Below are 20494 nucleotides of genomic sequence, written 5' to 3'. Positions count from 1 at the left end.
AAATTCAATTAATATACTATATATTGTCTAACTTAAAGCTACCCATGAAATTCAAAATACTACTGTCAAGAGTCAAGCCACAATCTTATTCAAACAGAATGTCTAAGCAGATCTCCAGGATAATTAACCATGACCAGAGACAAATGTCAAACCAAGCACAATAATAATAGCAGTCAATCTCTCAATCTTGATAGAGAAAGATAGCTAGGTATCCCCAGGTGGAGAAATTAAATCATTGAACCTGCAGCTTTAAATTCAGGAGAAAGATAATAGCCCACTGGATCAACTGGGTTGGAGTTATCTTGTTCATCATCTGATGCTGGGTTGTTAAGAGTTTAAAAAATTCAGTTTGTTGAAGCTGTTGCCCCAGCTGAGCTTCGGATGGGGAATCTGAAGCTTTTGCTCTTTTAATGCTGCTCATCCTATGCAGCTGAGTTATTATTCCAAGAGATCCATGAACTAGCTAGATCTTCAAGCCTGCGCCGAGCGTCTAAATACAATGAATTTGCAGCTTCTGCTCTTTGGCCAACATCAAGTGCCTGATCAGAAAATGTTTAGGATCCATTAAAAAAGAAAGGAAAAAGCAAAGGCAAAACCAGACTTCATCAACACAAACCCTTCCTTAATAGTACCACAATTTCTCATACTCCCTCCACTCAAACCTTTTTCTTCTTCCATGTCCTCAAGTGATTCATATATGTAACTCTTTCTTGGATAATAAACACGAAATACTAATGTCTATATTGAGTTATGTTTGTCTAGTTCAATATGAAAGCAAATGAATCTAATCCAACTAAAATAAGGTTTCTATATAAAACAATACTTTAGAATGAGCAACACCTCCTACATATATATAGGAAAGTAATAGACACTACTTAGAAATGTCCCCAAAAGACATGCTTAAACATGTCTCTTCCCTTAAGGTTTGTATGTTAGCTATTCAAACTAGCCTTTCAAAACACACATTCATTAGTTAAGTGTCTACTAAGAAAAGACCCAACCTTGAAATTAACTTTGAGTTTTATAGAAAACCATTAAAAATGCAACACGATTCGCCTTATGTCACATCCACCCAATCGGTATCCATTTACTCGAATATCCGAGGGAGTGATCCACAATCACAAGATCCCGTTTCAAGTCACATCACACATCATTCCACATAATAATGCAATCATGAGCAATAATAGATCAAATGTTTAATATTAAAAAATAAATAATGTGAGTATTTGAAGATCTCAAAAGGATCTCAAAATCAAATAAGCAAAAGCGAAGTCAAATCTAATAAAATTAATCCTCAAAGGAAGGTTAATCGAGAAAGTAATAAATCAAAAACAAATTTATCCCAATGGCACGTTAGACATCTCCGATCATTGTTGATCAGGGCCATAATAGTACTTCACACTGATACTCAGATCTTACCATGAGCCACAGTCACTTCTCATTATTTCATCAGTTGTATAATCAAGGGAAAGTATTTCTTGGGGTCTCTTCTTCATCTGTGAATACATCTAAAAACAACAAGCCACGAGGGATGAGTTTCAAGAAACTCAGTGAGTAATTCATATAAATATGCATATCCTTTATTTATACAAAAAGTAGTAATAATAATGTGCCAACATGGTATGAAATATCATAATTGTGCAATGCGATGTAACAATGTTCCTATACTCTAACTGATGCAGATCTCTATCTAGGTAGACACGCATTAAGATATAACACTAATCTCCTCTAGGTAGGTCTCACTACTTTGATCCTTCTCAGATCCCGGGTAAAGGGGTACAATCCACATCATCAACTTTAGTTGGGGTTTAGATCACCACTCTCTCACTACACCATTGATATGAGTATTGGCGTGTGTCAAGGTATTATCTAGCCCAATGCATAGTCATCTACTTTAACATATTACTCAAGGTTCAGAAACCTCTCCTCATATTTCCTGCCTTTTTGGTTCAACATCTTCCCAAGTCTAAGGTTTTTGTAGCCTATAGCACCAACCAACTCGGACTACACACCCTTATTCCTATTGGTCATCCACATATAATGCACGGAAAACTATTGTGTCCCCTTATGCTTCTCTCCTTCTTGGGCACCCATGATCCCAAGCCTATTATATGAAACTCTACCAATGAATGACTCCCATGGCAATGTTGTGTCCCCTCATGCTTCTCACGTTCTTGGATGTCCACCAACCAAATACCATTGCCATGGGTCATTTGGCCTCAATTCCCATGCTGATAGATTCATAATATATTAAGGGTATTCCTAACCATGCAAATAGGCATCCTAATAATGCATTTTAAGTACATGACCATACATTTAACGGTATTCCTAGGGCAATGCTTGTACCACAACCCCAAATCAAGTCCATTTTTATTTCACCTCAACAATTACACTTGTAATTCAATAGACATGCATGATTCTACAATTTCAGATCTTTGCCAAGAATATAATAGTCTCTAAGTAATAGCATACAATTTAATACACAAGTTCAATATCATATTAGGAATCAAAGATAAGCATAAATAAATGAATTCCCTCACCTTACGAGTGAGTTGTACTTCTTCAAAAGAAACCAAAAAGTGCTATATCAAATCCCAATTAATCATATTTAAACGTTGATTAATGGTTAGAAACAACCCTAGAAATCCAACACCGAAAATAGGAACAAAAACCAAAACTGGCAAGTAGGAGTCTCATAAACAGTAACAAATTGAGATAGCCTAAGGAGACCCTAACTAATCAACCCAAGGGGTAGGGGTTGCATGAACAATAGCTATATGGGTTGCTTTGGGAGACCCTTGATCAATCAACCCAGGGGTACAAGTTGCATGAATAGTGTCTAGTAGGGGTTGGTTGGGGAGACCCATGGGGGGTAGGAGTTGCCTAATATAGGGTCACTCGGGGAGAGCTTTGTCCAAGTACAAATAGAAATCACTCCAACAGTTAGATGGCTATGGGATTTTTTATTTTATTTTATTTTATTTTTGGGAATAGGAGCTTTCTATATAAGGGGATGGTAATGGGAATAGTAGTGCCACCAAATGGGTGCAAACCCAGGACCTCCCATGGGAAGTTGGGCTTTTTAAGACCTTTATTAACCCACCATTGACTATGGGATTTGATTCTAAAACTTTTCCAAAACAAGTAGAAAATTCTAAAAACATCTAAGAACAAGTTCTAACAATAATAGGCATTCAAATAATCAAATCGAATTGAAAACCTATCGAATCCTATTTTAGTTCTTTTCCGAAATCTATCAGGAAAGAAAACGGATGAACGGAGTGATTGTGGAATCACTCTAAGGCAAAGACAGAGATATGGTTTAGGTCTCTTTCAATCAAGGATCTTTCCACAAAGATCCTCTAACGGTGAAAAATCAAAAGAAAATAATTAGAAGAAGAAAGAATATATTAACCTTAGAAAAACTTAGTTGGTAAACGAAAGGCTCTCCTAATAGTTTTCGTATTATCCTTCCTCTTTGCCATGAGATCTCTGACGTTCTCTGATAGCCTAGGAGTAAAATAACGTGTTTTATGTCAAATAACTCATTAAATAAGGGGTCTATAACGTCAAAATTCTCAAACTACCCTTTTTACTCGAGGGCAATAGGTAGGAGTTGCCCGAGGAGACCCATAGCCAATTGACCTTGACTTGGAATTGCTTCAGGAGCAATTCCAGTGAACTCTTGATCCACCTTCCATATCCATAGCGTTCGAAAGCATTCAAATTAGATTTTCTTCCAAACTTCAACAACTCTCTAGCTTCATTATCTTCACCATCCACTTCCATTGGTTCATGTTCCAATCTAGTGGTCTCTATCTGGATGACTCACAGTTGCTTTCTACTTGCACTCCGAGTTCTCGGACCTATAATACGGTTTCCCAGGTTAGGCTCATAGGGGATTTCACATTTTATTTCTCAATTATGATTCAATGGCTGATAGTAGTAGAGAGTACAAAGAACCATCCAAACTTCGTGGTTTTTGAAGAGATTTTCTTGTATGCTTCAACATTATCTTTTTTTTGGGTTGGTGTTTGGGGATGGGGGTGGGGGGCTTTGGGGTTTTAGTTTGAGTAGGACAGAGACCAACAATTTTTCTTTTTTGTAGGAAAAAGAGAGAGACCAAACAATCCTGCAGAGAAAATTTTATAACATTCAAAATGAATCCTCTTTTTGAGATAAGAGAGGAATACCATCTTTTCAAATTTTGAATACAATTGACCCCCAAATCAAAACCCATCTTGATGAAGGGAGTTAATTAAGAAAAAGCAATAATTGAAATGAATACTATCTTCTTCTTCAACAGCAATGGAACTATCCAAAAGCTTTTACATCACCACAATCTACAATGGCTTTTGGAAGAATTCAAATTGAATAGACACATAAGACTTAGACAAGTATCTCAGCTCTGTCCTGTCCATTATAACCCCTCATATGCTGAGATGTTCTTCCCTCGGCAAGCTTTGAACTGTATCTGACCACCTCCCAGGAGAATGATCACTGCTATTTGAAGACACCTGAGCTGCAGCCCTTGCATCTCTTATCATTCTTAACACATCCCTCATTACTGGCCGGTTTTCGGGATTAAGAGAGACACAAGCCATTGCAATATTTAAAAGTGCCGCAAGTTTCTCTTCTGATGCCTCATTTCCTGATGCAGGGTCATCCCCAGATTCTGTCTCCTCTTCCCGGATTGAACGAACCCACTGAGGAATTTCAGCCCCATGTTCCTGTACGAGGTCTTGAAAGGGAGTTTTCCCAGTTAGGAGTTCCAAAAGGAGGACACCAAAGCTGTAAACATCAGACTGTTGGGTTATAGGTCTCCATGGCTCCCTACATTCAGGAGCTCTGTAGAAGAGGGAAGAAGAACTTGGCTCTTCAACTGTGTCAGGATCTCTAAATAACATGAGCCCATAGTCAGTGAGGCAAGACTCAAATTCTGACCCTAACAAGACATTGGAGGATTTCAGGTTCCCGTGCATCATGCCAGCAGACTGATGGAGGTAAACCAACCCTGTTGCCAAGTCCTCTGCAATTTTTAGGCAGGATGTCCAGTGAAGAGGCTTCCCACCACCAGACGCTCTCGAACCTGTACAAGGAACTAAAATGGTTAAAGCTGCTCAAACTAGAAGATGTGTTCTATATAAAACTGCTACAACTATTTCATTCTTGAGCAAGGACAATTCTGACTTTAATTTATGGTCCTCAATCAAGCAAAGGCTCTGCGAATCAAGGAGGAGCTTTTAGTACTAGTATCTGAACTTCTAAATAAACATTTTTTGTTCTTTGAAACAGATAATGCAATGGTTGCATATCTTGGTCTATAGGCCCTACGTCAAACAACTTATGTAATAAAAGCTACATGACACATGTTCGAGCTCCTGTAATTTCAAACCAGGGCAACCTTGTGGGGTTTCCCTGGTCCACATGAAGTGCAGACAATTGACGAGCTGAGCCTCCACCTTACCAATAGGTTGGTTGGTCAAGGCCTGGCTTAGCCTGCAGCATCTTGCTATATAAGGGCAACCCAATCTGCCCATGCTCACATAACAGGGCTTGGGGTAAGTGGAAATTGGTTCACAAACACAACATCTATATAAATCTAACAAGAATCAAAACAGCATTACTCAATTAAGGTACAATGAACAGATCTATGAGATGCAAGCAGCGTCTTCCAACCCATGGACACAACCATGAACTGCCACATGTTCATGCGTAGATGATACACAAGAAGTGGAAGACAAGGCAACAAACACTCTGAGACAGTGTGACTTCCAAAGTTAAGTAAGAAGAATGGATATACGAGCATTGGTTGGACCACTAGAAAAACTTTTAAGAAACTAGGACAGTTGGATATTTGGATTATCCAGAATTCTGAAGACTGAATAGAGACAAATTGATGAAATCCCAAAATATTCCATGAAAATTTACTTACATAGATGAAGATGATAAGGAAAGCTCTGTTTCATGATTTTGATACATGGAGTCAGATTGTTTTATTTTATTTTTGGAATAGGGGACCTAATGAAAATGAAAGATCACTTCCCTATCAAGAAGGGATCACTAAGGGGTTGTATGGTAACCATTCTGTACCAAAATTCTCACTTCAGCACAGAATCCATTTTTGCTCAATGCTAGACATGTTTAAATGAGCAAAAGGCAAGTAAAGCTCATTTTTTCCAAGGCTGTGTTTGTTTGCAAAGGTGGGGTGGGAAAAAAAACATTTGGGTCCCATGTGTAGTGGGGTGAGGGAGAAGAAAAAGAAAGAAAAAGAAAGGGTTTTGTGGAAAAGTAATAGGGATGAGTCTCACTTTTTACTTTTCCCAACTTTTCCACAAAATCCCACCAAATATGTGGGGTTTTAAAATGGCATGGGGTGGAAAAGTTGGGCTGTTACATCAGCAAGAAAAGTTTCTGAATCAAGGAAACTTGTCTCCCACTTTCCCACCCGAAGCAACCAAACAATATACCATTTTGGGATTTAAAGGAAAAGTAAGAAATCTACACGTTTTTCAAGAATTTTCTCACCCCATCTTTATTCAGCAAACACAAATGATTATCCAGTGAGTTATAGGATTCAGTCACGTATAATATTCTAATTTAGAGTACTATTCGATGGATTTACGCTACCTCTTGGATTAGAATATTACACTGCGATTGAATCTTATAAGTGATTTCAATATTCATTGGGAGAGGAAAGTGAGGACCCAAACTCATGGAACAGATGGCATCACATGAAATTTCATTGGACCCACCCTTTTCCTACCTAAAAGTTGGATTCCAGGCTCTCCAAAGTAGAGCAGCCAAATTATTAAGTAGAAAAAGGGAGGGTATTTATGGGCCTTGGAACTCCCAGTCAACCAACTAAAACTATTGATTTAATAAAGAGCACGAGCAGTACGTGATACTTACCATACAATAAGATAACATCACATTATCACAACCACTCTTGGGCCTTGCCCATCACAACCGTCCAATTACATAATCAACAAATGGTGGCCCACATTGTTATTGGGGTTTGTACTTAAGATTAGCCGCATACATCGATGATCCGATCCAGCTATACGTGGGTCCCACTACTTGTCGACATCAACGGTGTAATTTTGTCTGGTTCACTTACTCCTCTTCTATGTGGCAAATATAAACCAGTCCCAGAATGCCACATGGAAAAGGACCAAAACAGAGAGAGAGAGAGAGGACAAAAAAACAAATCCTACATCCGCAGGCTTTGCTTTTTGCGTTCTCTCCACCTCTCGAATTCTGGTCCCACGGGTGACTCACCGACCATTTCGCCAACAAATGTCCAGTACGGCATTCCGGCACCAATGCCGGCACACCACTGTTGACCACTTGACCACCGAGGAATTTACGCGGTGAAGATCAACAGAATCAACGGTCCAGATAAATCGCAAAGAAATAATTTAAATAAAGTAAAGAGTAAAAGATTTGTTACCATGTATGAGAGAGAACAAGCTGCCATTCGGGAAATAATCATACACCAGAAGTCGCTCTTCCTTGGCCTGAAAATAAGCCCTAAGTGGGACCAGATTAGGGTGGCGCAACCGTCCCACCATGTCCATTTGTCGCCGGAAATCTTCCAATGTCGGATGCTTTGAATCCTTCAACCGCTTCACCGTCACAATAAAACCAGATTCCATCACAGCCTTATACGTACTCCCTATGGTGCCTCTCCCAAGCGTCTCTGCTGAAGCCCTAAGCAGATCCTCCAATGTATAACTCATTTGTTGATCCCCTGCTCCCAGGAACACCAAACACCCTAGCCCCTCACCTTCCCACGAAAACCCACCTTGTTTTCGCCCATTATTACCGTCCCTGCCACTGGGTGCTGTACCTGAGCCCTGTCCTTCCTCAACTGTTGCTACTCCTTCAATGCCGCCTTCTTTGCTTCTCATCTGAACTGGTTTTCTGCTTCTGCAATTCTTGCAAATAACCCATAATAAACACAAGCAGATCGCTAACAATGCAAACCCACCAATGGCTCCTGCTATGATCTTGATTAGCTTCGCTCTTCGACTATGGTTTTTAGAATGAGAAGAAGCAGAGTGGGCTGGAATGGGAGCAGGGAAGCTATAATTCTTGCAGGGATTCCCTATCTGTTCTCCGCAGAGGTTTAGGTTGTTGGAGAAGGATGACGAGTTGAATGTAATGAGAGGGGGGGTTCTGGGTATTTCACCGGAGAGTTGGTTGTTTGATACATTGAAGAATTTCAGGCTAGTTTGATTCAGAGGAGGAATTGTTCCGCTGAAACGATTGTCTTGTAAGTAAAGAAGATAGAGTCGCCGGAGTTTGAGCAACGAAGAAGGAATTTCGCCGGAAATGTTGTTTCCAGATAGGGCGATGATTTTAACATGGTGGAGATCGGTAATGGAGCTTGGAAAAAAACCAGAGAATCTGTTGTCATTGAGGTAGAGGGATTTGAGATTGTAAAGCCCAGAGAGGTTGGGAATTTCGCCGGATAACAAGTTTGCTTTGAAGCTCAACACTCGAAGCTGATCAAGTTGGCTTAAGCTCTTCTCCTCTAGGGTTCCGCTTAGGTTGAAGTATTCTACAACAAGCTTTGTGACTCTTCCTCTCAAGCATTCTTTGATCCCTTCCCATTGGCAAAAATTGGACCCTTGTGGCCATGGAAGCGAGTTTGATGGATCAATAGAAGATTTTAGAGCTAAAAGCGCCTCCGCATCACCTGATCGTGCAAGTGGAAGAGAAATGACAACGAACAGAGAACAGAAGAGTAAGAAGAAGCAGTACCTGTTTCGAAGGAGAAGCAGCACCATCGAGAATCTGATAATGTCGCTGCAGAAGTTTAACGAGAATTAAACAGAATGAAGCTTCAATCTTTAATATCCTTCCCAAATTATCATCTTCTTCTTCGTTATCTTAATTTGAAAATTTTGACTTCAAATCTTGGATTCCAACAATTTCTCTGGCTTCTGTTCTTCTATCCTTCTCTCTCTACCCTGTGTTTGTTTTTATTTTGTCGATCACTTTCTTGATTCAAACCATGAGATCTAACTTTGCTCAGACAAGATCCCTTCTACTTTTACCTCTCTGGCATTCCTTAAACGGATCAACTCGGTAAACCATCGCCATAGAAAATCCACCTACCTGTCTCTATCTGCCCTTTAACCATATCTGTACGACATCTTAAGCTTCAAGATTCCAGAACGATCACCAAAACCTCATCTACCATTATACAAGAAAGAGAGCTCCAATGGTGACGCTCTAATTCATTCATATGGACAAGTACTGATTCTACATTGTTTCTCGAGTTTCTTGCCGGCAAGACTCCACTGACAGATAGGGTTAACTTCACGTGAACAGAAATCAGAAGTTGCAGACTAGAATAATCTTGAACGCCTTTTCTCTTTGGTTTAAAGAATCATTTTTTTGGGGGAGGGTTGCCATCGGGCTTGTCGAAGCTGTGAGCTTACGGAAGCTTGAAATGCAGGAAATCCAAAATATACCCAGATCAGCTTCGACATGATCGATGCTTCAACAGATGAGGAACTCAAAATCGATCCCAGGAATCACAATGGGAGACTTAAACAAAGACCAGAACAAGTTCTTTTTTCTTTCCCCCTGAATGAAGAGAGAAGAAACTGAAACTATTGAATACTCGGATCTATGAAACCCAAAAAAAGAAAAACTTAAAATTTCGAGAGAGAACAAGAAGGATGAACACTTTAATCTGCATCAACACTGGAAAATTCAGACAACCAAGCGATCGAATTGAAGACAGGGAAGTAATAAATGAAAAAAAACAAAAAACAAATTTGAAATGACATACTTCTTCGCAGTGCTAATGTGCTATGAGCCCGAGTCGTCGACGTTATGGAACACGTGGCAGACCGTCTTGGATTGAACATGGCTGTCGGAGAAGAACCGGTCCCGTTAATTAAGACACTGCCGGTTGAACCGTTGGTGTGTCAGTGTTTCCATTTACTCCTGCCCCCAATTGCTCACACGTTGGTCACTGCCTGGTTCAACCTAAGTTGACCCACTTAATGATGGAATTGACCCCATTAATTGGAAGTGCAGTGATTATGGCCTGACCCTGGTTGGGCCAATCCGTTGATACATACCATCAAGCCAACCTCAACTTACATTTTTCACCAAAAAAAAAGAAAGATTGAGAGCGTGCAACCACCGAAACCCTAACTGTGTTGATTAGGGTTTAGCTGATCTAACCCCTACCAAGAAGAACCCCTTTGATGCTGCTCTATGATGACCATACTAACCCAACTTCCTTATTTTGGAGAAAAGAAAAAAAGAGAAGAGAAGAATGTATACCTCATGACCATGCCTTCCCAATTTTCAATTTCTCGCATGAGTTGGGATCTTTTATCTTCGAGGGTAGAAGATATGTAGGTTTTGTTGCCTCTAGGGTTTGATTGGGGTGCCTAATATAATGCTCTTTTTGGCCGAAAAAGAAGATACATGAGTCCCGCTCCAGATTACGTGGTATAAGGTTGTGCAAGTAGTGCAATCTTCCATCTGAATTGAGTTCTATCTTGATGGATAGACTGTTGTGCTTTCTTCACACCTCCCTTCTACATGTTAGGAGCTAAGTCTGCTTATGATTCTATCAAGATGAATCAAAGGTGGGACTTGGGTTATACCCTTCTCCTAATGTATAGTGAAAAGATATAAGGAAGTATAGACCTTTTATCCTAATGGATAGAAAATCCGACCCTAATGGATAGAAAATCCGAACTCCAACACAAACAAGAAGAGGATCCAGATTCTTCTCACACAATCAACCATTATGATCTATTTTCTATCTTTAACTATGAGAATTTGATGGAAGTGTCACCCAATCTTTTAAATTACCTTGATGGGAACCCTTTTCCTATTTTTCTATACGACACCCATATATTAGTTTGGGTGAAGCAATTGAAAACCTTTTTCTAAAATCTTTGTTATACTCTTGTCTTGTATCTAATTAGGCATGAAAATATTTGTTATAAGATACAAGTTTCCACATATACTTCCAAGTCTTTCTTGAAGTAAATGTTCTCCAAATTCTCAATCCAAGACAATTATAAGAAAAAATTAAAAGAGAAGTTCACCAAACTAATTCAAATTTGGATAATAATGAAATCATGAACTAGAATCCCAAAAGTTTTAATAAATCAATTTTGTAAATTGAATGAAATGTTTTATATGTATGTGCTTTTAGTCTATTAGTCAATTAGTCAATCTATAGATCATAGAGTAAATGATTACAAGTTCGAATTGAACTTAGAATCTTGTTGAAATTAAGACACTTAATTGATAGAACCCCATTATGCCATTACTCATGGGTCCACTTATTAAAACATCAACCATAGACAAATGAAGAGGAAGTTCACAATAAATTTTGAAACCCATACCAACCTATAGAGAATGGTGATAAATGGCTGATCATAAATGTCATATGACTATTCAAATGGAATTTTTTTTTTTTTAATCAAAGAAAACAGAAATTACCATTACTGACTAGTTCAAAATACATTGTTCCTCATTCAAGTTGAGGCGAGGGTTCAAAATATTGCTACCAATTGTTCTTGTAGCCAGGGTATTAAAAAGGTTAAGGAGTTCCAGGGATTTATAGTTACAAAAGATTGTACTGCTTAATCTTGACTTGATGTCCACCGGTTCAAAAATTAGATGGAGGGGCCATTGGCTTTTAGGAGGGTTATAAAAGAGCGGGGTTGCTGTCCCTTCATTGACCCGTACTTCGTGGATTTGACTGGAATTTTTCAAGCCTTCTTTTATTGCCTTCACAATTGCTTCAAGCGTGTTGCTTTTTTCTATGTGCCCTGCCTTTGCCCATGTGATTATCCATTGTTTCATTATCTCTGCGCTCCAGCTGATCGTGTCTAGTGGTTTGTTATGAACCCTTGCACAAAGCAAAATGATGTCATTAATATTTATACAATCTCTTGTGTAGTTCTGGGTTCTGCAATCTGTTTCTTCCTCTTTAATAGGTGAACACTTCATTTCTAGGAGCCATCTGTTAATATTGTGCAGAGTTTTGTAAGGGTTTGGGTTTGATATTTCTGAAGATGGCATTATTTCTTTCTTTCCAGATCAAGTATCAAGTGGTCACAAAAACTGAGAAGAACCACTGTGTTTTTTGCGTGTCTAGTTGGAATTCAACTAGTAGTTGATTGCACAGATGTAGGATTGATCGTTGCACTAGCTGTTCCGTTCGTAAACCAAGAGGTCCTGCTGCCCAGATTCTCTTCGTCCATTCACATGAAATGAACACGTGCCAGGTATATTCTATGTTATTACTGCACAATTCACATCTATCATCCATCAACTTCCATTGAGATAACACTAATTTTACCGATAACCCTTCATTCAGTAGGTGCCAAAAAAATGTTTTGAGTTTAGGATGTAGCCACATCTTCCAGAACATTTTCCACCAGTTGGTGAACTCATTATGCATTGTCCCATATTTTTTGTTTTGTCAATGCCTTTCCAGCCAATTTGGCGGAGAAATCGCCGTTGGTTGAGACACGCGGTATCCAGGAGTCTTGTGATAGATTGAAGTTGAAGAGTGAGAGTGGGAAAGAAGGGAGATTAAAGTTAAGGAGATACTCCCTGTTTGATGAGATGTATTGTGACATTTGGGCAACAGTTGTGTCATGCGACCAAATGTTGGAAGACGGGTACATATCTTGTGCACTTTTTGCTCCTGGTAGCCAAGGATCATACTAGAATGATGTGTTCGAACCATCCCCTATTTTTTTGTTCAGCATTTTCTTGAGATCAGGAGTGATACTGTGTATACTCTGCCTAGGCCACGATCCATTTATTGGATTTCACTTTTGGGTTGAATAAGCTTGATTTGGGGAAGTATTTGGCTTTCAGAGTGGTGGCCCAAAGAGATGTGGGTTCGTTGAGGAGTTTCCAACCTTGCTTTAGGAGTAAAGTTTTGTTCATGTCCTCCATTTTTTTGAATCAGAACCCTCCCAATTGTTTTGGTTTACAGCATTTATCCTAAGAGATAAGGGTCAAGTTCTTGGTTTTTATTGGGTTTCTTAACCAAAATCTTTGGCAAAGGGAATCAATTTGTTTACATATGATTTTTGGAAATCTGAAGCATTGCATGTGAAACAAGGATAATGGTTGAAGGGCAGACTATTCAAATGAATTTATTCATACAAAAATGGACCAATCTCAGTGTTTATATGTGCACTTTGTGCATATATGACGTATTTTTATCTCTTATTTAATTTTTTTCCCCCTCATTTTTGTCTTCTATTCAACTAGAAGTATTAATTGCGCTCTCATAAAACAACAACCCTAGAGAAGTCCTTTTCAATGCAATTTTGGTTAGAGGTGCAATCAAGAAAGCAATTTCTAACCCCCAAAAAAAAAGCAATGAAGAAAGCAGTCTTCTATGTAAATGTGTGTGTTGTACAAATCTGATTTTGAGAACTGAATCCATAATTTAACAGTAGGCCCAATCTATAAAATGAACATGCAAGGCTAGCCTAGCTTTTGTACTAAAAAGGCATTAAACTTTTTTCTAGGTGTTTTCCACTTTAGTTTGAAAAGAACTTTTGCTTCAAGTGACCCTGCTTTCAAATTGTTAATGATGTTTGCAACCCTTTTAGAGAGGGAAAGTTCTGAAAACAGGAATCATAAACTTTTCGGAGAAATTGAATTGTAGGGATCTTCTGATTTGATTGATTTAAATGCTTAATTTGACCCAAAAAAAGAAGGATTTGAATGCTTAATAACACACCTTTGTCCCTACATGCTATTCAACATCAATCATCGAAGGCATAAATTGTAACCCAAAAAAAGAAAGCAAAAACTGGTGAAATGGTTGTTCTTTTTTTTTTTGGTAGAGGTGAAATGGTTGTTCATGGGTCCAAAACAATTAATTCACTATGAGTGGAAATTTTACTAAGAAGTAGAAGCTAAATTTTTTGAATTTGATGGACCACCACCCCTAAGGTGCAACATTACATGTGCAAAAGATTCTTGTTAAAGAATATATTGAATCTTAATCTGAAATTTAAGATATGGCTAATCATTTTTACCGTTTAGAATTGCAATGGATTTTTACATCGGTTTAGGAATTTCTTGGCTGATCTGATCATCTTATTCTTATCACGGGTCTGATGGTAGTCCTCTCACCTTTTTTTGTAATGGAAAACATTGATTTTTTTTTTTTTTGGTTTGGTTGCCAACCCCGGTTCCAAGGCTTTGCCCTGACTAATCCAGTGTTCGACCCGGGTCGCACACTTGACTATGGTGGGTGAGTCTCCTAGCGAGAATTTTTTGCATCCACAAGGTTTCGATACCGGAACCTTGCTTAAGCGGACCAAGTTGCTTACCACTTGGACCAGTCCCCATTGGTTGGAAAACATTGTTTTTAACCTCTAATAATATTACACTAGAGAGCCTAATATAATTTTACTTTTGACCCCAAAATATTGCATTGGATTTGCATGTCAAAGACATGTATATTTGAAAAATATGGTTGTGATTAGAGGTATTAATTTGAAACCGAACCCATCCCACTAGGAATCAAAACCAGCCCAACTAATAGTTTATCAAGATGGGTTTGGTCCTAGCAATTTGTTAATGGGTTGTGTTTGAAACTGTTAAAATCAGTAGAACCGGCTGGTATACATATAAATTCAAGAAAATTTGAACTTGTTCTTTGTTGGTGTAGAAAATGTGATCTTAGCTCAATCAGCTTGTTTCGGTCCCAGCTCGCCTTTGATCCAGTTCGTTGCCCTGAGACCAAACCAAACATGAGAGTGGGCCGCCTCTAGAGAACGGGTAGCCACCTTCAAAGATTAAGTTAGTCTAGATAATGGAAACTGGAACTCCTCCCCAGGAATGGGTCTCCTTAGGAATGAAGAGAAGAAATTTGCCCATGCTTTCAGGGGATTAGAATTCTCTTACTTGTTCATGGGCTCTCTAGAGATAAATAGTGGAATTTGCACCGGACGCGGCAGAAGGTCATTCACAACCCTTAGATGAGGATCTCACTTAGTGGAAGGTGGTGATGGCTTCATCGATGGGGTTTGAGTGACAAGCCTGATGACTTGACTGCCCAGCTGTCATGTAGTCTTCCTGTTAATGGTTGAACTGTCAGCGCTATCCTGACATGACAATGTCCCATGGCCGCCTGGGCGAAGGAGCCACTATCGCTAGGCTCAAGGAAGACTCTAAATAGATTAGAAGCTTCCATATCCACAGCGGAATATCAGAGATCCTCCGTACACATTAAATGTGGGAAGAGATATTGAGGGATCTTCTATCTTTGCCGAGAAGTCCTCTACGAATAGAAGTACCGCACTACCCCTTGGTTAATTCTCCCAAATGATAACCTCCCCGAGAAGTGCTTTTTTCCAAGAAGTCCTCTGCGAATAGAAGTACCACACTACCCCTTGGTTAATTCTCCCAAATGATAACCTCCCCGAGAAGTGTGTTTTTCCAAGAAGTCCTTACTAGGCCGTTCTGATTCGACTGTGTTCCTTTGACTTTGGCCCAAGTGGTGACTTCCGGTTCTGATGCTTTTGGTGGATAACATTCTTAAATGTAAATAGCTGACCATTCTTCCCAACAATTCCCCCCTCCCAAAAAATAAATATAAAGCAAACTAAAACTTTGGAAATCCATTTCATAGTAAATTGCAAGAACTCTAATGTTAAGAAAAACTACTTAAAAACGCTTTGGAGGCATACATTCTTGATAATTTGGAGTTATTAAGAAATTGAAATCAATTATTAATTGTTGTAGATCTTATATTTAAATTGGTAAAATAATTGATCTGATTCTAGTCTTGATGACATAGAACCGGGAATTACTAAAATAACTTAATGATGTATCTCGCAATCCAATTTAACTTGTTTATTCATTTGTGCTCCTTTGTACCTCAAGATGGAGACTCCTAGTTCAGCTGGTAGAGCTTCTTGTTTGTTCTTTTATTTTGTTGGTTGTAGGAGGGTTGGGTTGGCATGGGCCCAGTCTTGATTACACTAAGATGGGCCTATACTAGGCCCACCCTTGACTCCATGCTTGAAAAATGCAATTCCAAACCTCCCTTAGGGTAGAGAACTAGAGATAGGTAGACCAACACTATAAGGAGGGCTAAAGGAGAGATAGTCTTTTTTTTTTTTTTTTTCTTTCATTGAGGTAAAATGAAAATGAGAATCATTCAATATTTTTAGAACTTAATGTATTCCAATTATATAGATCAAATGGCCATTGAGAGGATATAAGCCATGAGTCCTCAAAATCTTTTAAATAAGCTAGGGAATGTCTTATTTGGTCATTTCAAAATATTAATGGAGACAAATGCAAAATGTAACTTTTTTTTGGTCAAATTTGACTTGGGTCAAATCTCAAGGAGGACCAACTGAAAATTATCAAAAAAAAATTGGAACAATCATGTTTTCCACCCCCTGCATCCCACACGCATTGAACAACATGGCGAGAAACATAAGGGGTTTTATTGGTTGGAAGGTGACCTATTATTATAGAGAGGCTAATTCAATGTTCGACTTTTTGACTAATTTTGGGTATTTTAAATCCCTTTATTGGCATGCATCCATGGAAGATAATCCATCTTCGAGACGATGAACTCTACTACCCTTGTGTTGGTTCTTTTTAAGTTTTGATATTTGAGTTCCCATCTTTGTCTTTTTGTTTGGGTAGGTGACCTAACTAGTCATCAAGAGAATATTTTCAATTTTCTCTACTTTCTTTTTTCCCCTTCTTCATCTAATACATAGAGACGATCAACTTTCAAGGGAAATTCGTGTTACCGTATGAATCAAATATGAACTTCAAGTAAACATGGGTTTTATGTATATAAATAATGAAAAGAATGTCTTTGTATAAGGATATGATCTGAACACGTTATGAACCGGATATTACTTGTATGTTTTTTTGAGTAAAAGGCCATTTGTATTTAAAAAAAATGAGAAAAAATACATTAGAAATATTACTTGTATATTACTAATTATAATAATTAAGAAAGAAAGAAAACGAAATGTATTACTATTTATAATAATTTAAAAAGAAAATAAAATTAAGGCCAATATTAATTATAAAATTTTGCAATAAAAAAATCCAATGTCGACATTTTTGTAATTTGATCTGCCAAGCAAGACCCACATACTGTAGGTAACCAAGAAGAAACTTTTTTAAATGGCTTTAATGTCAACATAGTTTGACAATTTGACCTGCCAAACTTTTTAAGTTTCCACGCAATGGTTTTATTATATTGTTATCAGTCCCATTCTAACTAAGTTAATTACGTAGAGTTTTATCCCTGTGAAGAATCTTAATTAATAGATTGGAGTTCTACAAAGAGTTTCAAGGTTCTTGCGTTTCTGCTTCAGAATTACTTGTTTAACTTTTGTGCACTTGATATGACCTTTTAATGTCAGCAACCCTCAAGGTTCATCGCATGCTTATAATGTCAGCTGACTCCCCAAATTACGTGGTTATGCAGAATGAAGAGAAATTTAAATTCCATGGCCATTGATAATCCCTCTGTAGCTGCTTTTTCTTCATTCTTCCCAGAACTTGATCTCCTGTGTTTCTTGTCAGAATTGTTCTGTAATGATGAATATAATAATTGGTTGCAAGATTCAAGCCTCAAAGGTTGTACTAGTCCATAAATATCTGTAAAAATTTAGTTCTTCCCAACAAGTCAACCATTGCAATATGTATAAATATGTAATCCTAAGATTGAACACCCACTATTATATTGTAGAACTCTTTTCTTCTCCATTCATTCATGATGGGTGAGTTTAAGCTTTGTTCAGCAAAGATGTTAACAATACTTTCCCTTCTTCCTCTGCTTCTTCCTGTCTTGGTATCAGCTGATTGTACCTGTACACCTTCAGTTGATTCAGGAATCAACAAAGCACTGGCACTTGATTATAAGATAGCTGCCATATTTTCTATTCTCATCGGTGGTGGAATTGGTGTGTGTGTACCTCTTTTGGGGAAGAAATTTCCGGCTTTACGGCCTGAGAACAATATTTTCTTCATAATCAAAGCCTTTGCAGCAGGAGTGATCCTAGCAACAGGATTCATACATATATTGCCTGATGCATTCGACCAATTAACTTCTCCATGTCTTGATCAGAACCCGTGGGGAAATTTTCCATTCACAGGCTTCATTGCTATGGTTGGCACCATTTTGACTTTGATGGTGGATAGTTTTGCTACTGTGTTCTATACAAAAATGAACTCTAGCACTGTAACAACTCAACCTGCTGAGAACTCAGATGAGGAGAAAACTGGAGAAAAGCAAGCCCATCATGGTGGTCATGCACATGGCTTGGGCGCCCTGGCCTCTTATGATTTAGGTTCTTCACCACTTATCCGATATCGCGTCATAGCCCAGGTAAATAAATTATAGTAGCATCTGGAGAAGTTTTCTCATTTTTCATACGAATCACCATTACAGATCTGTTTGATTAATGTTTATTAATAAATTCAGGTGCTGGAGCTGGGGATTTTGGTTCACTCGGTGATCATAGGGATAACCATTGGGGTTTCTTCAAGCCCCAGTATTGTAAAGCCTCTATTTGCAGCCCTAACCTTCCACCGGTTCTTTGAGGGCACTTTGGGCTGGGGCAGTGCATTGCTCAGGTATATATACATGTTAATGCATGTTTTGTTCTCTTTTCATTTAGAAGTTTCTCTCTGTCTAGTTCTCTTTAAAGGTCTCAAGGCAGGAATCTTGTTTCATTCACTGAGCTACTTCCCTGATGTTTCCAGCCATCTGTGTTATGCACTAATTAATTTGAATTACAGGCACAATTGAAAGGCAGAAGCATTGCAATAATGGGAGCCTTCTTCTCCTTAACTACTCCAATTGGGATTATAATTGGTATAGGAATATCAAATGTTTACAGTGACACTAGCCCAACTGCTCTTATGGTTGAAGGAGTACTCGATGCTGCAGCATCTGGAATCTTGATTTACATGTCTCTCGTGGATCTACTCGCAGCTGATTTCATGAACCCCAGAATGCAAACCAATCTTAAGCTTCAGCTTGGGGCATGCACCTCACTTCTCGTTGGGGCTGGTTGTATGTCTGTTTTGGCAATTTGGGCTTGAGCCAGCGAAAAACAGCTATTGTAAGATAACTCTAGGATGTTTCCTTTCTCTTGATGTTTGAATACCCTTCCACGGTTCTGTATTTTCAATTCCTCATATACTCTCAAATACACTGCTGAGCACTTTCATATGATGACATGGTGTGTCCATGGAATGAACATAGCTTAAATTGACTTTGAAGTATGGAGGGAGATAGAACTACCCGCTTGGTATGAAATAAAAAAGATGAGCACAAGGAGATTTTTATTAATGGTATGAGGGATTTGGATATAGATTTTCTCACCATGCTTCAAGCTATTATGCAATGTTGCCATTATAATGGTTTCTTCTTCAATCTTGAAGCTTTTGATTCAACTACGAATCATCTTTTTTCTTATGTTTCTTTTTTCGCATTACATTTGAACTTCGAATGATATCGTTTGTGAAGTGATTTAGGGTTTAATGTCTATAAATTTGAGGCACTCCTCCAAAATGGAGCTTAAGCACTTGAGCTACTATGGGATGAGAATAACAAGTTCAATCTTGTGATTACTGAACGAATTGTGTTAGTGCCTGCAATTAATTCACAACATAGTGTAGCCTATGGTCCAGATTAAAACTTGTGGTCAAGACAAATTCTCGACCACTCGTTTCGATCTTGTTTCACGCAAGTGAACTTTTTTTTGTAAAGTTTATCCGCGAAACGAATGGTTGTCTTGATCACAAGTTTTGATCTCCACCACAAGTTGTACTATGCTGCACATTTATTGCACAACACTAACACAATTCACCCAGTAATCACAAGATTGAATTTTTGAAATTTCTCCTTCACTCTCTTTCCACGTGTGAGATATATATTCTTTTAATGGAAACATGCATATAATATCAGTACTTGAACCTTCGATTGGAGAAAAAAAAATCATTTTTTGAGAGTTGAGGTTCATTCGGGCCAGCTTGCGCACACCTCAACTACATCTTCAAGGGAGACACCTTGGCGAGAGTCAAACCCACAACCTATTCAATAAGAGGCGTGTGTCTTACCGCTAGAGCAACTCTGCATGAAATATTGGTACTTGGCCCCTCTCAATATTAAATCCTGACTCCACCCCTTGACCACCTCATCTTCCTTATTGTTATCCATGGAGCTTTTCTCTGCTTCTGACTTGCTATTGTTAGGATTGAACTGCAGCCCATAATCTCGGCCCACTCAATGAAGCTATAAAGCCCAAAACTTTAAACCATACTCTCGGCCCACTCAGCTAAACCTGCACTTCTAATTAATAAATACTCAGCCCACCAAAGATTGACCAGATTTAACCCATCATACAATACTACAACGACTTACGAGCCCACGCAACTAAAATCAGCCAACACCCAACGGTTCTAACCAAATAAA

At 38.5% G+C, this 20494-nt stretch overlaps 1 protein-coding gene and 1 pseudogene across 1 annotated transcript; one reads left to right on the top strand and one right to left on the bottom strand.

Annotated features, from left to right (window-relative positions):
- Positions 1 to 4117: 4117 nt before the first annotated feature.
- Positions 4118 to 9781, bottom strand: LOC149012835 (inactive leucine-rich repeat receptor-like serine/threonine-protein kinase At1g60630). The gene is made up of 2 exons (XM_089159577.1): positions 7454 to 9781; positions 4118 to 5089 (listed from the first exon to the last, which is right to left on the bottom strand). The coding sequence occupies exons 1-2, from the start codon at positions 8793 to 8795 to the stop codon at positions 4431 to 4433; spliced, it is 2001 nt and encodes a 666-aa protein (XP_089015703.1). The 5' UTR covers positions 8796 to 9781; the 3' UTR covers positions 4118 to 4430.
- Positions 9782 to 17769: 7988 nt separating this feature from the next.
- On the top strand, positions 17770 to 19119 carry LOC149012834 (zinc transporter 5-like; annotated as a pseudogene).
- Positions 19120 to 20494: the final 1375 nt, after the last annotated feature.

Source organism: Hakea prostrata, chromosome 6 (genome assembly GCF_041222555.1).
Source record: "Hakea prostrata isolate BN-2017 chromosome 6, UWA_Hpros_2, whole genome shotgun sequence".
Taxonomy (NCBI): Eukaryota; Viridiplantae; Streptophyta; class Magnoliopsida; order Proteales; family Proteaceae; genus Hakea; species Hakea prostrata.
The sequence above is the reverse complement of the archived record's forward strand: the minus strand, read 5'-3'. Positions and strand labels throughout refer to the sequence as shown.

Excerpts from the sequence above, each read along its gene's own strand:
- LOC149012835 (XM_089159577.1), bottom strand. The coding sequence starts at position 8,795 with ATGGTGCTGCTTCTCCTTCGAAACAGGTACTGCTTCTTCTTACTCTTC. Across the intron at positions 5,090-7,453 it reads CTTGTTCTCTCTCATACATG|GTTCGAGAGCGTCTGGTGGT; the intron begins GTAACAAATCTT and ends TTCCTTGTACAG.